The sequence below is a fragment of the Arthrobotrys flagrans genome (genome assembly GCF_004000055.1).
Source record: "Arthrobotrys flagrans strain CBS H-5679 chromosome Unknown unitig_15, whole genome shotgun sequence".
NCBI classification, from domain to species: domain Eukaryota; kingdom Fungi; phylum Ascomycota; class Orbiliomycetes; order Orbiliales; family Orbiliaceae; genus Arthrobotrys; species Arthrobotrys flagrans.
In genome coordinates, this window is record NW_027137545.1 from 2,290,450 (window position 1) to 2,305,949 (window position 15,500).

The window sequence follows — 15,500 nt, forward strand, 5'->3', positions numbered from 1 at the left end:
ATGTTGAAATAGTGGCATGCGTCGGCTTTGAATTCACCTTGGTATGTTGATTTACGACGATGCTTGGAGCAGTGGGGGATATAGAGCGCCCGGTTCGAGACTAGTGGCTATATACCGATCATTTCCATGCAAAGACACTAGAATTCATAAATTTACGTTCAAGCTCAAGTAGATACGTTGAACAACAAAGACACGGGCAGTCGCGGTATCGATAGCTTCGATTGATATATCTTCAAAGCGAATTCATACCCTATAGCATGGCCCGTATGTTTGCCCGTGTCTTTGCTGTCTCTATCAGTGAACATGTTTCGAATCATATCTTGAACTCGAAGTCAGAATCCCGAAATTACTTCAAAAGTGAACCTAAGATTAACCGGTACAGCACTGCCCGAAACCCGACCGGAATATTCTCCTCCGCACATCCCGTATCGCCATGAAGAATCATCGCGCGTAGTGCTGTTCAAGCCAACCAAAGCAAACCGCCCAGCTTGCCCAGCGCCAGCATTTCCTCAAACTCAACCTTTCCTGGCTACGATCTTCAGGGCTTTTACTGCCAAGGCTCCTCATTTCCTGCGCTCTCCACCAAAACAACGCTTTTCATCCCAGGCAAAATGATATAATCTCAGGCAGTCAGTTCCAAAGCTTGGCTCGACGAGAGAGAGAAAATGAACTCGCAAAAACTGTCGCATTGCAAAACTCTCTTCTAGATTATATCCCGTTCAACTCTGGGCGTAATAAAACAGCAGTAGACCTCGCCGAATGCAAGTGCTAAATTATATCTTCTGCGAAGTTATGCAGGGAGTATATATAATAACCTTCCCCCTCGAGGGGGAGATGTCGAGTTAGCATATTTACACTCCGATTTCTGTCTTTTCTTACGTTCAGACCAGTCAAGCTTTTTCCAAGAGATCTTGGTTTTTTAGATAGCGGTTTTCACCCCACCATGCGAACAATTCTCGCAATAGCCGCATATGGCCTCTTTGTGTCCGAGATTCTAGCATGTCCGGACCACCTTCATCACGAAGAAGACCGTCTGCAGAAACGTGCAGAGCCAGGTGGAAATGTCACATGGGGGTACGAAGCTAGTTATGATTGGGGCCGGCTATCAGATAGTAAATATATTTCTCCCGACAAAGTTTAGGTATATAGCGATACTAATGGGACCACGAAGGCTTTGAACTCTGCCAAATAGGCACCCAGCAATCTCCTATCCCATTATCCTTAACTCAAGGCCTCTCCTTCAATCACCGCCCCTACTTTCACTATTCCGACGCTTACAACGCTTCCCTACACAACTGGGGCTACGGTCCGGCTGTAACCCTCGCCCACCCCAAAGATGACTTTTCCCAATTACCTCGTTTCACGTTTGAGGAAGAAAGCGGCGTGAACGAAACGGTCTACCTAACCGGCTGGCACATCCACGCCCCAGCAGATCATTCCGTAGCCGGCGACCGCAGTAAAGCTGAACTACACTTCGTCCACGTCACCTCCACCGGAAAACCACGTGCCGTAATCGCCTTCCGCATCGACCCTGGAAACACCATCTCCCCATTCTTCTCACATTTACCACCATTGGTCAGATTCAAAGACACGGAGACCCGTGTGCCGATTGAGAACTTTAACCCTGTACTTGCGTTGGCTGAGGTTAACTTTTTGAATGATTTTTGGACGTATAAGGGGAGTTTGACGAGTCCGCCGTGTTCGGAGGGGGTCAGGTGGTTTGTGGCACGGAATGTATTGTTTGTTGGGGTGAAGCAGATGCAGGAGATATTGTTCAATAGTATTTATTCGGCGAGGCATGAGCAGGACGTTTGGTTACATCAGATTAATGTGTAAATGATGGAAGTGGTCGGGGTGTACGTGTATATGAGGTCTTGGGAGTCGAGGTGGCTGCGGGTTTATGTACATATTTGGATTGAGGTATTATTGGCTATGTAAATATTATCTTTATGGATTGCCAATAGCCATTTTTGTCGAAACATTTCTATCTGATGCGCGTATGCGAGCAATGAACGATCGATTGGATTGAGACTTGGGTCCAGAGAACCTTGGATCCAGGACGCCCACTGGATCATTAATACGCCGTAACTGTGAAATTTAATCTCGAAATCACGGTATGCAGTAAACTAGTGGCAATTTCACGATCTATTCCTTTGAAATTTTTTGTTTGACGGAACTCAACATCCTGCTAAGCTTCTTGCACTTTTAAACGTTATTGAAGTATGTGGATATATATTCCGATTAGTTACAGCCTCGGAACTGTGAATAAAGCCGCTATGGGGCTGAGTCGAACTGAGAGTGCTCATGCATGTTACCCAAAATCACAGCGAGGGGTCAACTTGACGTCGACGTTCAATCGATATCAGTCTGGCAATTTGGAATTAGTCAGAGTTCCCTACCATTTGTGCAATGCAAAAGCCTTTAGCATCCACCTATAGCTAGTAAATCTATAGATAGACCAGGCAACAGAATTGATCTTCAAGATTTATATCCGGAGGAGCTCAAACGCCTTGATCGATCCGGTCCTCCACCACGAACTACAACAATCGAATCCTCCCGAACACCTTTTACAGCCACAAGCTTACGTACTCACACCCAGCATGACCGAACACTCTTTCCAAAGATCTATAAATCTGTTACACAATAAATTTAAGGTTAAATACATCCTTGGCTCGGCTCGGCAGTCGTGTATGAAGCCATGTTTTCTTCCGAATCACCAACGACGAAACAGCTTTTACTAAACCATCCGGTGAGACTTCTCGAACAGCGAAATGGCCACGGATCGTTTGGACCGGAAGGAATTAAGCTTAACCATCGCAGTGTCTTGGAATTCAAACCCTAGTGCTCCAAGCCAGGATATAATACTCTGTAAATGGGGACGTAGTCCTCCTCGTCAGCAGAACACCTTCTTTCGGGCCCTTCAAGCAAACAAAAAACAAAAGCTTACGAAAGCGTCCAAGGCTGGCTGACGTTGCCCACCGTCTCCGCGGAATCCCAGAGGAGTCCTCGTCACCCCTGCGCCCCTGCTTTGAAGGGGTAACCAGACCCTGTTTCTGACCCCGAAGAGGTAACGGAAGCGAGTGTAACAGTTTGCAACACAAAATCGAAGGTTTCAGGATCTTTTCTGAGGGAAGTTCGTAGTTCCGTCTAGCGCAGGGGTCTATGAATTTTTTGGGGAATATAGTCGTGAAGCCAAGTCCGTTCAGGCCTGCAAGTCGCTTTTTTTTCTTCTTGTATGCAACGTGAGCGATTCGATTCAGATATGCGGTCTGAAGGTGAGAGTGTATCCACAAGTCTCAGAAAATGCCATGCAAGAAATTCGAAACCAGTGAGGCCGTTCATCCCAAAATCTTAGAATATCCATAAGGAACCAAGGGGGGCTTCATGAGTTTGATAAAAAGTTTATACCAGTATTGAATATTCTCTAAAGCTCAATATTTCTTATTCTTTGTAGACACGAATGCGCGCATTCGTTCCTTCCGCGCATGTTTTGTGATGTCATCCAGTGTTTCTAAGCCCCAACAACCCCGAGGCGTCTGGGCACCATTCAGCCTGAGGTTTCTGCTTGAGCCCCGAACCCCCTGATTAAACAATATGAAGAGTGATTACGTATTAACGTACGTTCCTATCCTGGTTAGGTCGAATAGAGTCCAGGTATTTGGTGTCTTTACGCCTTTTCGTTTATTGTTTTGGTTAGTCTCGGGCCCTTTGTAGCCAGGCAGATAATTGATATTATTAAATATATAAAGCTAATCGAATCTATGGGTAGTTGAATCCATAGGCTTTGGGATGATATATATATCAGGACTTCAACGGTTCATTTGACTTCGAATATTTCAATCCATCAAGCTCCCGGTTCCGAAGAGGTCCCTCCCAATATTACTGGTTTATAAACACCCATAGCTGTCTCCTAGTGCTGGCACAGAAGCAGTTCATAATATTAATCATATCCCACGGTTTCGCAAAATATATCTCCAAGAGTCTCCGAATAGACCAGTTATGAGTTCAGGCCGTCTCCCGCTCAAAGATCACACGATGGAAACTAGGCGTTACGATCCCAGCTATAGCGACCTCGATCTCAAATCGCCCTCCTCGATAGCCAAACCAACCCCACCACCACCACCACCAACCGACAATCCAAACATGTTCGTCCGAATCGCCAGAAAGTTTTACCACCCAATCGGGTTCCGCAAAGGTTACAACTTTACTTTTTGTATGTCTCGTTCCTCCCTAACCCCATCGTTTGCAACCCACCGATGCTAACATTTATCCAGGGTTCATCTGCTGCGGTGCAATGCTAGGCTTCTGCGCCGTCCGCACAACGTACCTCGACATCGAAGGCGTCTTCTTCGAATCCACCCTCCTCTCCGAAAAATACTGGTACTCAAACTTCTCCATCTACCGTCTCGGCATCACCATCCACCTCGCCTGTGTCGTCCCCGCCGGAATCCTAGTCTTCTTCCAATTCATTCCCGTGATCCGTTACAAAGCTCTCTTCCTCCACCGCCTCAACGGATATCTCATCATACTTCTTATCCTTACTGGGAACGCGGGAGCACTCATGATCGCCCGCCGTGCATTCGGTGGAGGAGTGGAGATTCAAACTGCGGTTTATACCTTGGCTACATTGACGACGACGAGTTTGTCGCTTGGGTATTATAACATCAAGAAGTTACAGATTGAGCAGCATAGGAAGTGGATGATTCGGGCCTGGTCGTACTTGGGTGTCATTATTACCATGCGATTCGTGATGCTTATCGCCGCTACTATTATCAATCAGATGGGGTCATACTGGATGGGTGTGTCGTGCAAGGAGTTGGAGTTTGGGTTTATTAACGGGAATAATACGTTCGCGGCGGAGCTGGCGTTCAGAGACAGGTACCCGGCTTGTATTGACTTGAGGGGAACGCTTTTGCCCGACCGATACATTGCGATCCAGGGTTTGGCAGACGGGAGGGTGGAGGAAGTTAGTGTGGGGTACAAGTTGGGATTCGGAATGGCTGTTTGGGTGTGTCTCGTTTTACACGCAGTGCTCGCAGAGGTCTATTTGGCGTTGACGAGCAGAGAAACCGAGAGGCTGAGGATGGTCAGCTATGAGAAGCAAAAGGCGAGGGGGTGGACAAATCCGGGCAGTGGGGGTTTGACGGCGGATAGAGTCGATGGTGTCCCTTGGGTCCCCAGGCAGACGGAATAGATATGGGCGCTTAGATCGAATAGTGAAGAGGAAGCTGGTACGCATGTTATAGGGAGTTCTTTTTTTTTCAATGTCACGAATTTTAATAATAATTAGAGCAAGACAGTCTTGATCATCAGTTGTAGTAATGCACATGAATCATTATACTTTTATCCATGGCCTCCGTGAATATTGCAATCTATGTGTTCAAATGTGTATGCAGTTTTTACATGATAATCTCGTTGGCAACGTCCTAAAGAGAGAAACGTTAGTAGGTGTCGTGATACTCAACATTCAAGCCAGCCTCAAACATACCTTCTTCAACTCCTTATACGGCAAGCAAACGCAGTTTTGTACCCTAATTTCGTCATGGACGACACAGTCTTTAGCCAGGATTGTAACAGACTGAACCTTGACACCGTTCTTAAGAACTGTCGTTGAGTGCTGATTAACTGATATCGGTGTGCCCTCAACTCTCGCCCACGCGCCAATTCTCGCGTTCCATCCAACGATGCTGTATAGAACGCAAGCATCGTGCTTAATCTCGGCGTCTTCAAGAACAATTGAATCCTTGACACGAGCACCAGCGCCAACGTGGGCACGGGGGCCAATTGAGACATTTGGTCCGAGTTTGGCAGTTGGGTCGACGGTGGCGGTTGGGTGGATGTAAACTGGTGGAATGATGGTTGTGCTTGGTGCTGCGAGGTCTTCGGCGCCGGATTGATAAGCTTTCTGAAGGTACAGGGCGTTAGCTGGAACAGCCGATCCAGCGGTTTTGATTTGTCGCCAAAAGTCGCGAGTTTCGTAGACATAGAAGCTCTTCTCCTCGGCAAGAGGTCCAAGGATATCCTGTTCAAGACGGAGAACGTTCTCTGAACCATCTTCCTCGCTAGGGTCATACAGAGGGTCTGAGGCTCGTCGGTCGGCCTTGATCTCCATTGCCTTCCTAATCTTGAAGATAATCGAGCTACCGAAGAGATAGACACCACAATTTATCAAGTTGCTAATATGAGATTCTGGCTTTTCGACGTAGTGAAGAACTCGCTTCGTGGCTGGGTCGGAGACGATACAACCAAAGTTGGAGGCAGCCTCGTTCGAGACCCTGGTACCCAATATAACAGCCTCAGCTTCACGATCGTCGGCAATCTGAAGCATTTCCTTCAACGGGAATGAGCAGCAGACATCGGCATTCAAAACGAAGAAGCGTTTGGGAGAGCCCTTGAGGATAACATCACGGAAGTGGTAGAGACCGCCGGCGGTTCCTAGAGGTTCGTATTCGCGAAGGTATTTGATGGTGAATTGGGGAAATTCTTTAGAAGAGTCTCTGATGAAGTCACGGAAGACGGATTCATCATAGTAACCGATTAAGAAGACCTCCTTGACGTCGATTTTAGTGAGAGCGGTCAAGCAGTGCCAGATGATGGGGTGTCCAGCGACGTCGAAGAGGGGCTGCAGTCGAGGTGACAGGGATTAGCTCAGTTCTTCGAACGAAGGATGGAGATAGCGTACTTTCGGCTGATCGAGCGAAAGAGGCCTGAATCTAGTTCCTCGCTGGGAGCCTCCGACCTATCATGGCGCTATTAGCTTGGTGTCCTCGATGGTGACCCTGGCCTGGGCCCTGACAGCAACTTCATACCAAAATGAGAGCCTTCGTCGACATGGTTGTTTCGTAAGCTCTAGCAGCTCCCAATTGACGTGGATAGACGGTAATTCGATCGAGATAAGATGTGTATCGTAAAAGTTGGTCGTGATTCTAGATGGGAGAGGTTGATGAGCTAGCGGATAGAATGGTTGCAGCTCCTGAAATGGTGTTTCGAGAGAACGTCGAGTCCAGACCGCTGAAGCTGGCTAGCTTTCCCCACGTGGTGTTGTACCGCTCTCCAGCCGACAGAGGTATCCCCCCATACTAATTTGTACAAAGAGTGACTCCTTGGCGCGTCCCCAAGAATACCACACTATCAACACTTTAGTGATAGATGCGGACATACACCAGATTAACTAGAACCCATAATTGGATTGCGAAGAGTACACCTTACACGTACCTCTACCCTCATATGTCGGCTACAAGTTGCAAGATATTTTTCCATCTCCTATTTCGCTTCGAAAATCAGCTGCTACTCAATTAATGTTAATGATTCTCCGTATTCATATCTAGGGCTTTCTGTCTAAGTAATTGAATTTGGCAAAAAATGCAAGAAATAGACGATATAATTTACATATGAGCAAGTACCTTCAGATGTAACTAATCCGACCAGAGTTTCGCCCGCCGCTCAAGTCTAATTTTATTTTCTGTACTAGTTACCCTGACTAACTCCCGAACCGTCGTGCGCATTTGTTTCCCGGCTGAGGGTCGAATCGTGAAGGTTTGGTTCGTTTTAATTTGGTCGTTGATGGTTGGGGTTGGGTCTGTCACCCTTGGTCAGCTTATCCTATCCTGAAAGACATTTCATATCCTAGGCTATCTAGCATAAGTACAAGGCCACAAAACTTACTTTGTCGGTATAATTCAGTTGGTTTCTTCCCTGCGGGCCGTTCAAAACAAGGTAACCAAGCCTCCAAAGCAGCAACAAACAATGGTAACGTTTCCCGAGACCATTTAAACGATACGATATCAGCAGCATGTACTCCCTCTTTGATAATGAAGCCGAATAGATCCCTCTTTGACGGTTTGTGATCACATGCGGGAATGGTCGAGTTCGCGATATATTCCGGGGCATCCGTTTTATCGGTTAGGAACCTTGTTTCTAAGAAGCCGAGTGAGCTCCAAGGGTCATTCTCGCCGACAGTGTAGAAAGTTCGTGGTTGTGGATCATTCCAGCCGCCGTATAATCTATTCGTGATGTTTGTATTTGGCTTGGAACTCATGGAAAGATACCCTTTAGCTGTTTTGTCATTAAAAGTCAGGTCACATTTGCTCTTCCAGTGCTTTACGTCGCTGAATTTCGACATTATCTGGTCAGGTCCCGGGTTCCCAATCTGAAAGTAACCCCATTCATAACAAACTTGCCATAACCAAGCTCGATCCTCAGGATTAGTGGCGGGTGCGGGTAGACTGCAAGTCCCCGGACCCTGAGCGGTACCGAAACCGCTACAGGAATACCCGAAACTTTTTATTAATGCAATATATCCAGGCCATGACGCCCATCGCTCAGCACCCCACTTGCCACTCCTCTGCAAAGTTGAATTCTTTATGCTTTCCCAGCCTTCAATCGGAGATACGGCATCGCCGTCAGTATTCATGTGGTCGCAAAAGTGTTTAATCGACCAGACGGTATCATCGATTATAGGCTCATTCATTCCTGTCATTTGGTAACCATAGAAGGGGTAACCGAGGGTTTCTGTAAACCAACCGTTGGTATTACTTTCGGCACTGGGGCCAAGGAACATCTGCTTTATTGCCGCCGCTGATTTCTCGTCCTTTCCTAGTTCTTGGTCGATATACTTTATGGCAGAGTGCATGTTCTTGATACAAGCTGGTTCTGTGCTTCCAATCGCCCTTGCGACAATGTCCCAGTACATCGGCATCGTTGTCCGGGCTTCAACCGGTGCACTTGAAGAGTAGGCAGCGAAGAATGTATTTGGGTACCATTTTCTCAGAATACTAGCCCTAGATATATGGAAAACTTCGGTGAGTATGTCGAACACTCTGAATATTAACTCCGGGACTGGTCTTTGAATATAAAATTCAGGAACTTACATGTTTCCGGCGTACGAGCCACCAAGCACTACCCACGGAGTTCCCTCTGGCCTCAAATTAATACCCGCCGGAACCCTCTCACTTGAATGATTAAAAGAATCAGCGAAGAACCTGATATCTTCCAGTGCCAGGTCAGTCCTAAGCCACCGGAACTTTTCTGCTGGGGTGTGTATATCAATTTCATTGGTTCCAGAGCCCCACGCAGACTGCGGTGTTGACTCTCCATAATACCGGTGCTGCAGGGCAATTCCTAACCCTCCGAACTTTTCCTGTAAGTCGTTTATGCGGCTGTAGTTCAGAAGCACCCCAGCACCATACTCCGTGATAGCTACTTCTCCGCTGAGATAAAGAAAGATGGGTCCGCCCTCTTTGTAGTGTTTATCATAGACCCAGTAGGTCAGGTTGAATTTCTCGCCCGCTGGAGATCCCCAATGATTTACAAGAGCCTGTAAATTTAATTTGTCAGATTCAAGTCTTGATTACCCAAGCACTTACAAGAAAGGTAGTTTGGGGCTTACTGATAACTGATGTTTCGTTGGATACACCGGTTTGTTGTCAGAAAGCACTAGGTCCCCATCTTTGCCTTTAGCAAATTTGACGGAGACATAGTCGTTGATATTGATTTTGTTATTCTGAATTTCCTTCAGCAATAGCTTCTCAATGTTATTGTGTATTGAAGGTAGCCTCATCTGCGCCTCTGCCCCATGTGAGATCGAAGAAATGGAAACCAGTGCAGCGTATGCTATAGCCCATATTTTCATCTTAAAACACTCCAAAGTACGGAATGCCCAATTTTCGAATCCCGCAGTGAGTTATAGTAAAACGCTAAATACTCCTTTTGGAGTTTAGAACTTTGGATATATTATAATAGGAACGGGATATACGGTAATGAATGACTATGAAAAAATTACAAAAACAAGCCCATAGTGGAAAAATAAGGGTTACCAATGTAGAAGTTAAAACCAAGACTTCGTCCCTCAGCGGCATACATAGGAGACAAATTCCTCCTATATAAAAGGAATACGTAGAGGCGCTCACCAACCAAAGGATTCGAAGGCCCCCAAGCCGAATTCAACAGTCGACTGTTCACAACAACATCCTCAACCGTAAACCTATAGAAGTTTTCGATTTAGTTGGCGGCGGAGGCATCCTTATTAGCTATGCTCTCGTTTCATCCATTCAGATTTGGATTGCGGCTTGGGATTCGTGCGTATTGCGTTGCTTGGCAACTGCGCAACATTCTAATACGGCGCGGGTAGGAGAAGTTTGGCCAGCGCGTGCATTTACAATAGTAAGAATACGAAATATAAAAGATAATTGCATTAATGGCTTCCGAGTTGCAAGCAGAGTTAGAGTTTTCATGTTATTTGGAGTAGGATATTTATATATACGTGTTCCGTTGGTAATGAGGCTTGTAGTTAATGTGAATCGATATATACAGGGCTCCTCAGTGATAGGCAGTTAGGAACAGTCTATAAATTCTTAGATTCATAAGGTGCTAGATTGGTTCATTACACCGTCAATATCACTCGATCAGACACTTACGACTACGTGGTAACGATCTCCAGTCGACAGATCCGATATCGCGACATATCAAGCCGGGATCAGTGACCACTTACTCGATCATCCCAGCTTAACCCTGCCGGTTTCAGGTTCACACAAGGTTGCGCATACTTCAAAGTGCTTAGTTTCATGTTAAATCAACCTGTTGGACTTTTGGCACTGTTAATTTCAGCTAACTTTGGCATACGCTGTTGATTGTTAGATGTTGGGTTGTATCGGGCCCCGGAGTTTGTATGTTTGATATTTTGGCTTCATTGGGCCTCCTTTGGGATTGGAAGGTTTTGGGGGAAAATTAACAGTCTAGGGAACATCCTATATGAGGATGTGGAAGTAAGTTCTGATCGACTGGATGTCATTTTAATTGTTAACTTGATGTATCGTGATGTTGGCGCTGGGGTGGCCCAACATGCGCATTGTCGGATAGCTTCCAAAGACAATTCTAGGCACTTTCAAACGATATATCGCCAATGGAAATCTAAAAATGAGATTTGAATGCTTGAGCTCTATCGTACAAACGATCCAAGAAGACTGTGACCAAAGGATAGTAACTATAGGTCTATACAAACAAAATACTGAACTAAATGAGTAGGTATATATAAGAATCAACTTCATCAACATGCCATAAAGGGTATAACATAGCCCCAAATATTCAACCAATATCCGGACTTAGATGCTCCAGCACCTAATTTAAACAGTAAAAATCAAGCGCCACCTGAAATATTCGTAGGCGTAGTCGTATGCATTTCGTTCCAGATGGAACTTCATGATTGTATTTCATATTGCATCATTTAAAGATGTTGGCCAGCGAAGAATCTGCTAATTCCGTCGAAGAAGCCGTTGAGCCCGCCCAAGAATTTCTGTGATTGAAAGTGGTGTTGGCTTCATATTCCTTGCTGCTATAGTTCATGCGTGGACAGAAGGGAAACTATTAACTTACGTTCAACCACTCGACATCGGGGTTGTGGAATTCATCGGGGCCGCCACGTTTTTCAATTTCAAGGACAACAGGGTTGGGAATATCCTGTTTATAGTTAAGTTAACGATGTATTGGAGAGGCTGGTGGCTTTGGAGACAGGAGTGGAGAGGTGCATACCCGTGGCAATGCGCTCGATAGTCCTTGGAGACCATTTTCAACTTGTAAAGGGGCAACTGGTGCTGCGGATGTGAGGAGAGCAGCGGAAAGCAGGCAAGCTGAGACGGCGGCGAACTTCATTTTGGCTTTTTGAAGGAAAAGATAGGAGGGTTTGTAGGTTTATTGAAGAGGAAGTATATTTGTGATTTTGAGAATCAAATGTTGACTTCGTTATTATAGGAGGATGAGGATGGTTGGTTTTGATTGTTTGAGCCGATGGTGATGATGGCGATGAGAGTGGTTGAAGACGGAATTGAACCCTTATTTATAGAATTTAGAGGCTTCATGAATTCAGTGACTTCTATATCTCCGATCTCGATTCATGAGCATACCTATCTCGCTTAGTTGTAGAAGTCCATAGGAACATTTACCACTGTTTCATTCCGTCCCGATATCGCGACACATACAGATACGACTCTACTCAGCTCCAAGGCATCCTTAATGACGAAATGGTCCCCTTGAAATTCCGTTCGAGAATCCTGCCAACAATATTCAGGGTCCAGAATATTAATCGTTGCGCGCACGAGACCGTTTTCCTTTCTCAGCGTTTACGGTCGTAAACACCGGTCGGACCAATCGAATAGGAGTTGCGGAATTTCCGCGATCTAAACCTAGAACATCAGTTAAACTAGCTCAGATTCGATGGAGGCTGCCTAATGGTAGCCTATTCGCCAACATATAAGCTTATCGAGGGTTCCGACAGTGTTAAGTGGTTAGTGTGTAGCGTGTGGCATTTTGCTAGATCCAACATTTTAGATAGGTAGTAACGATGCTGGGGTATCCGTTGCGCCATTATATTGTAGGGGGCTGGTACGTGTAGCTTGCTCAGTGTGAAGATAGCTAGAGTTAAGATAGCTAGAGGTCGAATGTAATGGAGGCTTCATATAATATCCCTCGACTCGTGTACCTAGACTTTAGGGCTCGTGTCGACCAGGCAGGGATTGATATTATAAAACCGTCAATGCAAGCTAGGACCCTGTATCAACAATAGATAACATTGAGTTTACATTAGTCATGGGAAAGGAATAAGTACAGCCCATCGAAGTTAGTGATCCTGATATAAAGAAATACTGAAGAAGAACACAAACTTACGACATCTAGGGCGAAGAGGATAGGCCGAGCCAAAAGATTCTGGATAGAAGTATGCACAAAAAATTCCAATTATAAACTATAAGTGGCTTCGGTAACATCAGGCCCAGAGGGCTATAGTAAGTATCACGGGAGTTCTTTAGTCGACCTTCAATATGTTGGCCATCTAACTTATTCAAAATTCGACGGTCGTGCAAAGGGAGTGGTTACATACTCATAAATGCCCCTAAAACGCCACAAGCTGCCTGCAACTGCTTAGATATCCCATGTTCGGCAAACTTCAAAGACTACTAGAATTGTTTAGTATAGAGCGAATAAATAAATCATCGTTTATATTCCGGGGTGTCTCGATAATCCAACATACCCGAATATTACAAAAGATGCATCATATGGCATCTCCCTCGTATGGGAGCAGCTCTTGGTGCCTCCTCTTCTTAGGAGCCGGTTCTCCATTGCTCCTGCTGGCTCGACGCCTCTAGCGTCGCTGCGAGGACTCATCAACCCCTTGGAAAGCCAGCGTAATGCTCGAAGCTTGGTTGTAAGGCTTCTGAGCCTTGTATCTGGCAGCTTCTATCTCCTTTCCAAGAGGAGAGTTGATGGCTGGTGGTTTAATTTGAGAGCTCGGGAAGATTTAATAGGCTTGAAGGTTCGATAGACTTGAGGGCTGGTGGATGAGTTGATTGCATGAGGTGAGAGATTGGTGACAGGTTCTTAATATCACATAGGATTGGATACCTCTGTTAACAAAAAAAAGATAAGAAACGTTTAAACACGAAGCTGATGTGCTAAAGTATTACGAGATGAGTACCAAACTACGTAGCTTGTAGATTTATTGTGAAGCCCATCTAGTTTTGGTACTTAGAGTCTGATGATATCGTGATACTACAATATATAAAATTACTTGGATCCTTCCAGCAAAGTCATGAATTCACGGATCAATCAAAGATACTTTTAAGGGCTATCTACTCCAGCACTTTACTATCTCCAATCTTGATACTGCTACATCAGAAGAGAAATATGAACGTTGTTACTAGGGAAAACTTCACAGACCTCAGTGGGATACCTTTGTGATTGATATCACTCGTGCCACTGAGTCCAAGTTGTGCAGTTAAGTGCATTCAAGCAGCCTCCTCAGCAGCAGGTGTTTATACAAACATCTTTCATCCATAAACTACATTGCAAGCTCCAAGACCAAACCAGAGGATGCTCTCCTTCCCTTCCAACTTCAACGCTTCATTAGAACCACCTACCTTCACGCAATCTTTCATCAACCTATCACAATCGTCACGATGTCAGCCGTTCCTTTACCCTCCGGTAAAGGAGAGTACGAACCTGCCCCTCTTGAAGGTTACACCAAAGATTACAAAGAGGTCAAGCAGGCCGAAGAGAATCAGGAGCCAGTTGAAAATATGCAACTGGTTATGCAGTGGATCAACACTATCGAAGCAACGGACGAGCAAAATATCACTGAAAGCGATGTCCTTGCTTCCATTGACACAGCCTCCACTTCGTCTACCAACTATTACGGGCAAGAGGCTTTCAAACACTTTCAGCCGAGGCTCTTCAAGCTCATGACTGGCATCATCCCATGCGAAGTCAATCTCAGCATGGTCGGTCGAATGAAAGGTGGTGGCAACAATCGTGTTGCCGGTATTCGCCTCGATTGGCCTGCAGGGGAAATATGCAAGATCAATGACAAGGTATTCTTCGAGCCCCAAGGAGATGATACCGAAGTCAAAGCTGTTTTTCGCGCCTGCCGTTGGCCATCTCCAGGAAAAACTGATCCCGAGATTGTGGACAACTACGCCATCCTTACGGAACTAAGCCGACTTGGTCTCAACATCCCAGTTGTTATCGCCTATGACTTGACTCCCTGGAACTCAATGAGCGTTCCTTTCATGTTGCTTGAACGCCTTCCAGGGTTTCGTCTCGAAGACATCTATGGAAGTCTGACTGTCAAGCAAAAAAGGAGCATGTTGCTCGCCTCGTCGCTGAGCAGCTCAACATCTTCGACACTATCAAGAGCGCCGGTCAAACGAACCTTTCAGCCAGATATCCCCAAGGATTTCAAGTTCGTGGCTCTAGATTTCATCACCGGCCGTCAGCACAGGCTCCCAGTCAAACCGAGTAGGTTCGTCTATACTGTCATGCGAATGTTCAACAATTGGATTACCATCATCAAGAATGGGGGCATTTTCACTGGCAACTCTGAGCCAATGCAGAAAGTCTACCTACACCTTTTCGAAGAACTCCGCGACATTTTGGAAGTCATGAAGCTTCGCAGTTTTTTGAGGGGCCAGCCGAAGGAAACATTGCGTTGCATCATCCGGATTTCTTCTCCCGCATCATCATTGGAGCTTCCTGCCGTCGACCCGACAATCTGGATTTCGAAATCGAAGGTACTATCGATTAGGATGAAGCGGTTTATCTTCCCGAAGTCCTTCGTTGCAGCCCATGTTCTTGGCTCTGGGAGCTTGCCGGACCTCAGGTCACCAATATCCCCGCCTGGGAAGAATACTATGGAGACTCTGACGAGCTTCCTAGCGGTCGCTTTGACTTCCGCCTTAACCCAGATGTGCGAAAGATCAAGGCTGCGTATGACGAACTCCTTAGCCAGACTAAGCGAGACCTTATGTACAAAGTTGAAAACGGCTGGATCCGTAGGTTGTGGAAGTTTGCCGTTCAAGGAGTTTATCTCAGCAATGAACATGATGTCAATCGCTTCACGAGATTCCTTGAGAACTATCAACGATCCAAAGGCCAATCGCTACGTCAAAATCAGCCCCGAACTCGCGAAACAGATTCGCAAGCACGTCGTTAGATCCTCGGAACTGCGCTGAACTAGC

The 15,500-nt window shown here is 45.9% G+C and overlaps 6 protein-coding genes across 6 annotated transcripts; 3 read left to right on the forward strand and 3 right to left on the reverse strand.

Moving 5' to 3' along the window:
* Positions 1-943: 943 nt before the first annotated feature.
* DFL_000591 (uncharacterized protein) lies at positions 944-1,836 on the forward strand (the record flags this gene model as incomplete). Its single annotated transcript, XM_067635239.1, has 2 exons — positions 944-1,112; positions 1,172-1,836. The coding sequence occupies 2 exons, from the start codon at positions 944-946 to the stop codon at positions 1,834-1,836; spliced, it is 834 nt and encodes a 277-aa protein (XP_067495133.1).
* A 2,199-nt stretch (positions 1,837-4,035) lies between these two features.
* DFL_000592 (uncharacterized protein) lies at positions 4,036-5,194 on the forward strand (the record flags this gene model as incomplete). Its single annotated transcript, XM_067635250.1, has 2 exons — positions 4,036-4,213; positions 4,275-5,194. The coding sequence occupies 2 exons, from the start codon at positions 4,036-4,038 to the stop codon at positions 5,192-5,194; spliced, it is 1,098 nt and encodes a 365-aa protein (XP_067495134.1).
* A 205-nt stretch (positions 5,195-5,399) lies between these two features.
* On the reverse strand, positions 5,400-6,833 carry DFL_000593 (uncharacterized protein; the record flags this gene model as incomplete). Its single annotated transcript, XM_067635261.1, has 4 exons — positions 5,400-5,426; positions 5,489-6,622; positions 6,683-6,739; positions 6,810-6,833. The coding sequence occupies 4 exons, from the start codon at positions 6,831-6,833 to the stop codon at positions 5,400-5,402; spliced, it is 1,242 nt and encodes a 413-aa protein (XP_067495135.1).
* Positions 6,834-7,415: 582 nt separating this feature from the next.
* DFL_000594 (uncharacterized protein) lies at positions 7,416-9,631 on the reverse strand (the record flags this gene model as incomplete). Its single annotated transcript, XM_067635273.1, has 4 exons — positions 7,416-7,579; positions 7,666-8,780; positions 8,871-9,316; positions 9,389-9,631. The coding sequence occupies 4 exons, from the start codon at positions 9,629-9,631 to the stop codon at positions 7,416-7,418; spliced, it is 1,968 nt and encodes a 655-aa protein (XP_067495136.1).
* A 1,590-nt stretch (positions 9,632-11,221) lies between these two features.
* Positions 11,222-11,646, reverse strand: DFL_000595 (uncharacterized protein; the record flags this gene model as incomplete). Its single annotated transcript, XM_067635284.1, has 3 exons — positions 11,222-11,290; positions 11,371-11,454; positions 11,527-11,646. 3 exons carry the CDS (start codon positions 11,644-11,646, stop codon positions 11,222-11,224), a joined length of 273 nt encoding a protein of 90 aa, XP_067495137.1.
* A 2,297-nt stretch (positions 11,647-13,943) lies between these two features.
* DFL_000596 (uncharacterized protein) lies at positions 13,944-15,494 on the forward strand (the record flags this gene model as incomplete). Its single annotated transcript, XM_067635295.1, has 1 exon — positions 13,944-15,494. One exon carries the CDS (start codon positions 13,944-13,946, stop codon positions 15,492-15,494), a length of 1,551 nt encoding a protein of 516 aa, XP_067495138.1.
* Between the last annotated feature and the right edge of the window lie 6 nt (positions 15,495-15,500).